This window comes from Carassius auratus, unplaced genomic scaffold (assembly GCF_003368295.1).
Source record: "Carassius auratus strain Wakin unplaced genomic scaffold, ASM336829v1 scaf_tig00008829, whole genome shotgun sequence".
NCBI classification, from domain to species: domain Eukaryota; kingdom Metazoa; phylum Chordata; class Actinopteri; order Cypriniformes; family Cyprinidae; genus Carassius; species Carassius auratus.
In genome coordinates, this window is record NW_020523979.1 from 41,841 (window position 1) to 53,673 (window position 11,833).

The following is an 11,833-nucleotide window of genomic DNA, read 5'->3' on the forward strand; positions in this document are numbered from 1 at the left end:
AGTAATTAGAAATCGCTAAACCATTTTCTCAAATATTACCTATTCGAGAGAGAAAGAGAGAAAGAGAGAAGAGAGAGAGAAAGGGAAATTTTGTGTATTCGCGTCTGTGCGTTTATCTTTTTAGAGTGAGTTTACTTAAAAACAGCAATTGTATCCTCTCGTCACTGGAAAATGTAATGTAGGGATTCAGTATTTAAACTGTATTTAATAAAAGTCGTGGGGCAGCGTTGACTAGTTTATTTTCTCCTGGATGTCTGAGCTGCGCGATTTCCAATATGTGTGTGTGTCAGTAAGCAGGGCATTAATACAGAACGATAATTAAAGGCTCACCAATGATTTTATGTTTTGGACATTTTAAGACTAATAATAAAATATGTTAGCAATGGATACAGGCCTATTTATGAAGTTCACTTTATTTGGTATCAGAATTTATATGGTGGTAATTAGCCGAGGCTATTTCATAATGTCATTAAAGCATTTAAATTGGCAATCACTTTTGATCATTAAAATCTGGCAAACAATTTGGCTCTAAATGGCTAAGATCTATAAATGGGTAAGCATGGTGGTGTCCATTAAGCGACCATTTATGGCATTGATCCAACGTGTATTCAATAATATTATAATATTGAACTTATAAATGAACCTAAATACGTTTTCTTTAATGGCTACAGTAGTAGCTAACGTCAGAGGACTCAAGGCTGCGTTTCTCGAAACATTTTTATTTAGGCTACACTGTTTGTTTTTTACTAAAATTCTGGAAAGTATTTACAAGAACAGTATTTAATCGCAGCATCACCACAGTAAACAAAAAATGGGAACGAGAAGAAAGCATGTAAAAAACTGAAATGGTTTGACAGCAATATATGATACAATTTTTTTAAATATGTAGGCTTGGCTAATATAGATTGGATTACTTTTCATAATATCCCACATGTCCTAATACATGCAATTTCAACTATTTCTGAAGTGATTATTTTAAAAAGAACACCGCTTACTCACATAACACAGTGAAGCAGTCTGTGCATGAGAGAATAATTGATTCTGGAGCCGTTGATATCAACGGATTTAGCACCGTATTGTTCGGGGAACACGCCTAGAAATGTTATACCTTTTTAGTTAAGTTATTGTGACAAGTGGGCCAAGAGCTGTGGGAATGGGTGGAGGGCTCAGTCGTCCATGAGGAGTTGTCGCGCTGTTTTGTTTTTATTTTGTTATTAAAGTTTTATTTAAATCTCCGCCGGTTCCTGCCTCCGTCTTCCCGTGACTACGAAGGTTTTTATGCATTGTTAACTTACAGTTATACCTTAAGAGTCTTTGTAGCGCGCTAAGAGACAATGTTATCGAGAAAAGCAGCCCAAGACTCTGCTGCTTTAGTATAATTTCAGGGCTGTGTTTCTCAATAATGTTGTCTCTTAGAGTCTTTACAAAGACTCCTAACGTATAACTTAAAGGTTCCATTTTTCGCGCTTTTTTGAAGCTTTGATTGTGTTTACGGTGTGCAAAATAACATGTGTTCATGTTTCGCGTGTAAAAAAAACTGTATTTTTCACACAATTCACCTATCTGTATACCGCTGTTTCCACTTTCATAAAAACGGCTGATGACTTCCTTTTTCTATGAAGTCCCTCCTTCAGAATATGTAATGAGTTCTGATTGGGCCAGCGATTCCTGTGTTGTGATTCAGCGACACAGGCTGCCCTCCTAGAAATGTGATTGGAATAGTTTTGAGAAGCAAATGGGCAGGAGCATGTGCTGGAGATGTACTTATAATCACAAGAGCATTTCACGGTTATTTTCCATAATGTAATGATAAAAATATTTGGGCGGAGGTTAGTCTTTTAGTGAGGCAGGAACTAGAAGGATGTAGTCCAAACGGGTCGTTTTTTTGTAGGCAAATTTTGTTAAATAAAATATCTCGCTTGGCATTGAACTTTGAGCTTTAGAATTTTACAGATATTATTAATACTCTAACAACAACATTACACACCAAACAAAGTTTAAAACATGGGATCACTAAGAAGGGGACCTTTAACTAAAGGTATACCATTTCCTGGCGTGATCCCTGAACCATACCTTAGGAAGCTGTTTAAGATATATACCTTACTTACATGCACAGTGGCGGGTCTAGACAAATTTTACTAGGGGGGCCAAGGAGGGGCCAGTGTTTAACCAGAGGGGCACATTAAAAATGGCAACATATTTTATTTAAATGTAATGCAAATAAATACAAAAAGTAATTCTTGAGAAAATCTACACAGTAATACATATATATATATATATATATGTGTGTGTGTGTGTGTGTGTGTGTGTGTGTGCATGTGTCAAAAGACAAAAGTGTTTGTAGAATAACATTATAACATTACATTAATATGACGTGTTTAGCTGCAATTCCCAGTTTCCCGTATGCTCCAATAAAGAGCACACCTTGTTTAATTACATGAAAAATTAAAAGATGTATATATATATGTGTGTCTGTGTGTGTGTTTGTGTGTGTGTGTGCGTGCGTGCATGCGTGTCAAAAGACAAAAGTGTTTGTAGATTCACATTACATTAATATGACGTGTTTTGCTGCAAGACCCGGTTTCCCGTATGCTCCAACAAAGAGCACTCCTTGTTTAATTACATGACATATATTTAAAGAATTCAGCCACTCCTGCAGTTTTCGTCTTGACATAAATGATTTCACATTTGCAGTAACAATGTGGAAAAACCTGAATGATGTCACTGCACTTTTTCCGTTGTAGCTTGTGAAATTAAGTGTGTAATTAAATAGCATCTTCAAATAATTAGTTTACATTTTGAGTTTGCACATGATGTACATGTGCTTACAAAACTCTTGTATCATGTACATCACATTATAAATTTGTATATTGTTATTCCCTACTTATATGAGTTTTTGTCCTGTCATGCCATTCTGTTACACTGTGGAAGCTTCTGCCAGGAAAACAATTTCCTTGTATGTGTAAACATACTTGGCAATAAAGCTCATTCTGATTCTGATTCTCTTTCTGGTTCTGGTAAGGAAATAAAACATCTCAGAATATTAGGGTGGGAATTCAAGGTAAAGCTCTTATTTACCTTATTTACCCCTGGAACACATTTACTTTACAACTTTCAAAGTAAATAGTAGGAATAGTAAATAGTAGGATTAGTAAACAGTAGGACCTAAAGTATACATACAGGTGCATCTCAATAAATTACAATGTTGTGTAAACGTTAATTTATTTCAGTAATTCAACTCAAATTGTCAAACTCGTGTATTAAATAAATCCAATGCACACAGACTAAAGTAGTTTTAGTCTTTGGTTCTTCTAATTGTGTTGGGGCTCCTTTTGCTTTAATTACTGCATCAATTCTGGGTGGCATGGAGGTGATCAGTTTGTGGCACTACTTAGATGGTATGGAATCCCAGGTTTCCATACAGAGTGCACAGCACAGCAGTGCAGCACAACACAGACAGGCAGAGAGGCACAGAAGTGGAGCCCTACTTGCCTTTTTAGTTGTGTTTGTCATTTTGTGGGCAGGGCTGGATTTACGAATAAGCATTCGAGGCACATACCTATTTTTACTCAGCCAGGGGGCCCCAAACACAAATATATAATATTTTGTTATACATTTGGCGAACAGTAAAAATAATCAAAACCCCAGAAGATGTTGAGCCAATATATAACAATAGTGCAAAATAAATAAATAAAAAACTTCCATCTTCAACTTTATATATATATATATATATATATTATTGGTTAAATATGCAGTATAGGTAAGCTTAACAACTCAAAATCAGAAGTTCCTTCAAATTTTACTTATGCAAAAATCTAGCCAAGTTATAATTAGGGGCCAATTTTTAGTAATTTTTTTCTTCCGCCGCAAGTCTATGGCAGCCCATAGAACCTAATGCAGGGAAGTTGTATAATTTGGCACACTGATAGAGGACAGTCCCAACATTAACTATAGCAAATTTGAAGTCTCTAACTCCAACTCTTTAGCGCCACCACTTGTCCAAAATTTCAATATTTTTATGCTAATAACGTTTGAACCGTAAGCCAGAAAATTATAATTTTTTTTTTCCTCTGAATCCTTGGATCATTCCAAGTCGATTTAACCGCAAAATTTGCAAGGTTTAGTTTTTTTATTTCTATTTTAAATTTTTCGGAAAACCTACTTTTTCAAACTTGTCCTAGACGTGAGGCTATATCTCGGCAACGGTTTGGCATATTGACACCAAACTTGGTGTCTGTTATAATAACCATGACCTGAGACCACCTGCAATGTTTCAACGCAGCGCCACCTAGTGGTCAGGAGATATGAAAAATCCATATTTTGGCTTATAACATCTGAATGGTTTGGCCAAAAAAAAAAAAAAAAAAAAAAAATTCACACAACTGGTCTCTTTAGATTCAGTGAGTCTTGTTGAAATTTCCAATGTCAGCCATTTTAGGCGTCGGCCATTTTGAATTATGTTTTAAAATGCTGTATTTTTTTAATGCATTATCATATCGTTACGAAAATAATTACAAAAATATTCGGCTCCATGCCCTGAAGGAACTCAAAAAGTTTGGTGGCAGCGTCACCTTGTGGTCAAGAGTTATAATGAAATATCAAATAAATGCTAATAACCTTTGAATCGATTAGACTATTGAAATGAAAATGGTCTCTCTATATTCTTTGCATCATGCCAAGAACATCGATTCCAATTATGCCAAAATTGGCCATACTTCCTGTCCACCATTTTGAATAATGTTGAAAATCTACTTTTTCGAACTTCTCCTAGACCAATTTTCACCAAATTTGACACAGATTTTCTTCAGACCCCACTGGCCAAAGGTTATGGATTTCATGTCTATATACGAAACGGTTCTCATTTAGAGCATCACCAAATTTGCTGGAAGGATGCCAAAATGCATTTAAGGCTGTATCTCAACAAAGTTTTGACATATTTGCACCAAACTTTGTATGTGTCATTATCACCTCACACTGACCATGCCACATCAATTTGGTAACAGCGCCACCTATTGGCAAAGAGTAATTAACTATTCATTAACCTTCAATTATTACATTTCCAAAAATGCTAATAACTTTTGATTGCATTAGGCTATTGTAATGAAACTGATCTCAAAATATTCCTTGGGTTGTGCTGACAATAGACATACCAATTGTTTAGTAGTACATCTGAACTCCCTGTCCGCCATTTTGATTAATGTTGAAAATCTACTTTTTTTAAACTCCTCCTAGAGGATTAGTCCGATTTTCACTAAATTTGACGCGGATCATCTTCAGACCCCATTTGCCAAAAGTTATTAATTTCGTGTCAGTATACGAAATGGTTATCATTTAGCGCATCAACGAATTTGCTGGGCCGATGCCAACATGCATTTGAGGTTGTATCTCTGCAAAGCTTTGGCATATTTGCACCAATCTTTGTATCTGTGATTGGCACCTCAAACTGACCATGCAACATAAATTTGCTAACAGCGCCACCTATTGGTCAAGAGTAATAAACCATGAACAATTACACTTTTAAAAATGCTAATGACTTTTTAATGCATTAACTTATTGCAATGAAACTGGACTCAAAATATTTCCTGGCTTATGCCGAAAACATAGATACCAAAAAAAAAATGTCTGTAATTTGTGCTGTAGGTGCAAATATGTAGGCTACTCATAATCGATCCATCGTATCACACAAAAGATAATATGCACAGTAATATGACGACAATCATTATTAAGAAATATGCCTTAACACAAATAACCTTATGAATGTTTCATTGATATACAGTATCATGACAGTGAGTTAGAAAGAAATGCATAGTGATGTGATTACATGATAGGGTCAGGGACTGAGGAGTCATCTTTTTTTTAAACCAGTTCAGTGAAATGAAAACCAGTTTGCTGATTTGAATCTGAATCTGACTATTAATGTTTAGTCCCTTATTTTCCTCCCTTGTCATCAGTACAGCTGTCATGTGGTGTGTGTGTGGGTCACGCACTCTTTCTCATCTGAGGTGGCGGTGTGCACTGCATCTCCTCAAAAGGCCAACCCTGCCTTTGCCTTTTCTGATGTCTTTAAGTTTGTATTTGGTTTCTTTTTCATCCATTTCCTCATTACCTGATTGTTATTACCTTTGTCTTGTTGTCTATTTAACTCTTGTCTGTTGTTTGAGTATTGTTTGTTTTGTAGTTAGCTCTTCTGCATTTGGTTCAAGCTGTCCCTCATTTCTTCTAAATCATTCTGGTGTGACACACACCAGCAAGATCATTAAAGATTCTTGAAAGTAAAACAAGCTACTTTAAGTAATAGTTCAGTAGGAATGAAAATGACTAACTATCAAGTTAATGAACTGCTGATTTATCTGTTTATTTGGTGATGACAGAACAATAAGGACTGAGATTTTAAATGTCACTGTCTTGGACGGGAAAAAAAATGTTAATACATAACTCACATGTCATCATGCAGATTTAACAGTGGTCCTTGTGAAGACTGTAGCTTCATCTTCAGAATTTAACAGAGGATTAAAGAACATATGAATACATATGGTTTAATAGTTTAATAATATTTGTGATCATGTGCAAGTACAACACCAAAGGACTGAAGGAAAAACAATGATATGTATGTGCACTTAATATGTTGCCTTCAGTATATCAGTTTTCATTTTAAAATGTTGCATTTACAATACAAATTTAAAGTTAACATTTGATTAAATTACATTAAAAATGTTTGTTGCTTGCTTGTGTACACAAACACACCCAACTGATTGATGCAAAATAATAAAACCAATATCATTGCTATCTAAACATTCAAAAAGTAATAATAAATAAAATACAAATAAAAACACACAAAAGATTTCAGAGCCAAAACACATTTTGAACAAGTAGTAAATGCATAAAGTATATGCACTTATCATAAATATAATTAAATATTGATAAATTGTGTCACTTCATACTTCATTATCCTTTTCACCACCCTGTGTATAGATGAATCAGCCTCCTTTCGTGAAGTTCTAAGAGGGTTTGAAGCTCAATCCCACCACTGTGTTTACCAGTGCGTTTTAAAGACTTGGGTGTTTTTTTCGAAATAGTGGTGCCAGGTGCCTTTATCGTCCGCACCAAAGCCAAACACATTTACCTAAGCGAAGTAAAACGAACAAAAAAACACATCAGCAACAGAAACTGACATCATAGCACAGCACACAAATCTTAAAAAGTAACTGCTAAAAGCTTTACCTCATCACAAATGTGCAAGGCGTATATTAGCACAAGAAAACCTGTAGATGGATAAGATCTTCGAGACTTAATGTGTAGCCACGTATTGTGCACATAATGCATGAAAGCAGGGTGCATAACCATCACCTGAAAAAATGAGGGGAAAAAAAAATTATAAGCCATTTTAGAAACTACAAAGGTGTCTAAAAGAAAAAAGTGTTTACAGCATCAATGTATTGGTAATGCTAAAAGATTTCTATCTATTGAATGTATTGTCTTTGTGTCTTAACATTGGTCTCCATAGCTGTTAGGTCTCCTTGGTGAAGTCTGTAGAGACAATTATATTTAATGGAAAAGTTTATTGTAAAATACTTACTTTGTCCTTGTTGGCTTGTAGCTTGTCTATAACCTTAAACCGTGTTCTGTTAAGTAATACAATAAGAAAAAACAGGTCAAACCAATTCAATAAATCTGTGAGTTAGAGATTGAAATGCAGAATTCCACTGTTTAGATTGTTAAAGAAATATAAGAAATATAATGTCACCATACAGTATCTGAAAGTCAGATAAGTTTCACACCAGGAAAGTCATATTTGTTCTTTCATAACTAGCAGTTCTGCAGGTTATCCTCTCAACTTAATTTGTGAAAAATGTACACATGGCTTAGTGACGTGTAAACAGAAAAACATTGTTGCTGATTTAAATAGATATAATTCTGGAAGCATTGTAAGAATGTCTCCTGAAATCTGGAAAAATGACTGTTTAACTGATGAAAATGGTTGTAAAAATAAGCTTCATTTTCTTTATTCAAAAATATTTATAAACATATAATTAAAAAATAATAATATTTTAATTTTGTGGTGAAATGTGACCTTGTTTTTGTGATGTTTTCTCACCGTTTGATAGATCCATCAGTTAGAGCACTGGTAATCCACTGGATATCTATTGTTTTAAAGGGCAACAGCACCAGGTGTGTGTTGTTGTCCAGATGGATTGCACTTTCTGGGTACATTACACGATGGGTCGTCCTGGATCCCACATCTTTCTCATAACCCTGAACTGTCGCCTTATTCATCCTGTAGAAATCAAAATTTGAAAAATTAGCCTATAGTCTCAATCATAATTCGCCTCTTGATGGTAAAGTGTCATGAAAATATAAGTTTACCTAAACACAAAATCGTGGTGGTCTATAACAGGACCATAGTATGATCCTAAAAGTTTCCCAGAGTTCCCCACCACAGCACAGGTTCGACAGCGGGACGGGCCAGCATCTCTGTACCATTCCTCTTCAGGAATGACAGAAAACAGCTCCTTTATTACTTGGGAGTAATTAGCTTTGCTCTTTGTAGATTGTAGAGACTGTGAATACATTAAAATTGAATCAGTGACTCTTCTACAGTGACACTTCTACTATCAGCATGAAACCAAAATCAAATAAAAATCATTAGGAACATTTTATGTAAACTAACACTAATGACATTAAAGAAGCTAATTAGTTAAAATATGCATATGTACTACCATCTAAAAGTTTGAGGTTAGTAAGATTTTTTGTTTTCGTCCAGAAAGAAATTAACTGTAGTGTACACATACACATTCTGTGTATATCTACATTTCCTACTTAAAAATAAATAAACATATTATTCTTCCTTGTTCTCCTTTTACAGTTGAGAATTCAAAGAACTGCCTTCTATACAGTGTGAATATGAATGGAATTCGCCACACCTAATATAGTTAGATTAAAATAGACTGCAATTAAATTCAAGAAGAATTCACTTGTCACAACATAATGGAAAAATTGTAAATTGTAAATACAATGGAACAGAACTTGGTTTTGAAGAAGTCAGAGTGCTTTCACAATGATTCAGCACACTAGAATGATTTCTGATAAATCGTTTGATACTGAGATAAATGCTCCATTAAATAAAAGGATGCCTTAGACATAAATTAGTATTCTCAGTTAAATTCTGAATTGTGAACAGTCCAGCTTAATGTAAATTAAAGTGGGCTGAAGTAATAAATGAGAAACACATGAAGACAATACCTGCCACCAGTTAAAGATGTGTTTAGGGAGGACACTGTTGTTGAGAGAGAGAACTGGTGGGACATCTTTTCTGAAATGTTCAGCAAACCACTTGTCGTCACTTGCAGCCAAACAGCGCTCCATACAAGCACAGGGTTCTTCATGAAAGAGCCGCTCCACCACACTATTGTTCACCAAAACTTTAAAATGTCTAAGAGGAACTTTATGTATGGTCACAGTAAAGATGGTGGCACATAACAAAACCAAGATGACCTTTAGATATTTACACCAGCGCATTTTGAAAGCCGAGGGGCTTCTACAGTTCAACTCTCTGGTGTTTAGAGTGAGGTCAAGATGATTCCAGGTGATTTCTTCAGCACCTTTCTGCACTTTATCTTGAGATCATCTGCAAGACCTTGAGCAATAAATAACAATAAAAACATTTATTTTTAGAAATGAAGGGTTAGAGGAAGAGTAGTAGACTTTTCAAGCATGTTCTACATCAACAGCACTATGTGCATGTGTTGTTTATGTGTAGGAAAATCTCAGGCATAAATGGGTCATTCTACAGAAACGTCCACTTTTGGTTTTTCTAACATTTAAACTTAGACCACATTATTAGATTACCTTTTGACTTTATGAATACATATACATGACAGCTTAATTATTTTTCTATTTAGCTTTTTTTGTGCAATTATTTCAAGTTATTTCAAGCCATTTTTTTGTCACTGGTGTTACCTTCTTTATCAATATGAAAAAGATTTTATAAAATATTTTTTCTTGATATTTTTTCAGCACATGAAAATAATAAAAATACAAGAAATAAGGAGATTTTGTTTTATTTAATGTGGAAAAAATAAACAGTACGGTAACACAGCACAGTAACACCAGTGACACAATGAATCACAAGTGACATACGTAAGACCTGATATACTGATCTTCACTGGTGTTACACATAAGGAAGGTAACACCACTGACAATTTTCATGAAAAAAGAATTGTACTAAATGTATGCTGAAAGGTAAACCATATGTTGTCAATCATTGCATACTCACTAAATTAAGTAGTTTAATCCATTTTTATTATAGTGTTTTTTTTGTTGTTTTTTTTTTTTTTTTTTTTTTTTTTACAATAAATAGGTCATACAAGTGACGTCAACTAAAATCTTCATATGAAATCGTGAGTTAAATTTCTGATAATTGAAAAGAAACAGTCGACTTAACATGGGCTTTTTTCATCGATCTTTAGAAAACAAGGAGGAAGTCAAGTGATGTCATTATTGTGATTTATCAAGAATTTTATTTTATTGTGCCATTTATATCATGTAGGCTATTTGACAGTTATGAATACATTTTTGTAATTTAAATGGTAGAAAACCTTGATTTTGACTGCAAAATAAAGACCTTTGCCTGTATACATGGCTGTGGGGACAAGCAGTTTTGTGGTTCCTGGAATTCTTTATAATTAATTAAAAACAAATATTGCAAAAAGTGTATATTAAGTAACATCGCATTATACCATGATTGTGTCATTTGCCTTTTAGAATTAAAGCAGAACCGCTTTTGATATTTGAAACGTACTCATGAAATTAAAAAAAAATGCTTTGTGAACCTAATCTTCTAATTAAGGATTATACTTTACAGAAATTACGGTAAACACATTAACAAAAAAAGATTTCTATTTATGTATTTATTTTTCACTCGAGGATGAATGTTTCACTCCACATTGTAAGCAACTGACATAAAAGATGGACTAAATATCTCTAATTCTTACACCTGAGAAATAAAGAGTTAAGTGTGACAAAGCGAAAACATTTACTCACATTTAGTGTTCAGCTTTGAATCCAGCGATGTGTGCTTGTCTGTGGACATTGATCGTGAATGTCAGCAGGGTGTAGGGTGTGCGACTGGTTAGAGCAGATTTAACCTGTCATTCAAACAGCTTGCTGATTATTAAAATGATTGATATCCACGGTGTGGACAAATCGAGTATTTTGTTTCTCATCATCAGAGTTTTAAAATAATTGATAAATATATTCTCAAAGACCGCGATTCAATGTAGCCTAGGCTTTTTTTTTTTTTTTTGCGATTAAACATTTCTTCCCTTTTTGGACCGTTTATTCTTACAGTGCCACATATCCTCTTTTATTTTATCGGATGTAAAACATCTTATCAGTCTCACCAAAACCTTTTAGGTTATTCATTTAAAACAAACATCTTTAATAATTAAAAAAATAACAATAATAATAATAATAATAATAATAATAATAATAATAATAATAATAATTATTATTATTATTATTATTATTATTATTATTATTATTATTATTATTATTATTATTTAGCCTACTGAACCTCTAAACGAAATAAATCTTATTTTAGAAATGAGTCAATGTACGTGCATGCTTATTGTCTATATTCATTATTCTAAAAGCCCATCCTTGTGGAGTAAAGGTTGATGGCTACTATTTGACAGGTAGGCTACATCACCCCCACTCACAATGCTGACTGTGACGCTACTTTTAAAGAACTCACTATGCAGACATATAGGCACAAATAAATCAGATTGAAAGACTTTATTAAATTATGTCAGTACCGTTTCTCTAATATCTCCTT

At 33.9% G+C, this 11,833-nt stretch overlaps 1 protein-coding gene across 1 annotated transcript; it reads right to left on the reverse strand.

Moving 5' to 3' along the window:
- Nucleotides 1–6,524: 6,524 nt before the first annotated feature.
- On the reverse strand, nt 6,525–11,228 carry LOC113072320 (CMP-N-acetylneuraminate-beta-galactosamide-alpha-2,3-sialyltransferase 2-like). The gene is made up of 7 exons (XM_026245333.1): nt 11,041–11,228; nt 9,241–9,634; nt 8,365–8,558; nt 8,096–8,275; nt 7,577–7,622; nt 7,222–7,347; nt 6,525–7,123 (listed from the first exon to the last, which is right to left on the reverse strand). Exons 2-7 carry the CDS (start codon nt 9,514–9,516, stop codon nt 7,034–7,036), a joined length of 912 nt encoding a protein of 303 aa, XP_026101118.1. The 5' UTR covers nt 9,517–9,634; nt 11,041–11,228; the 3' UTR covers nt 6,525–7,033.
- Nucleotides 11,229–11,833: the final 605 nt, after the last annotated feature.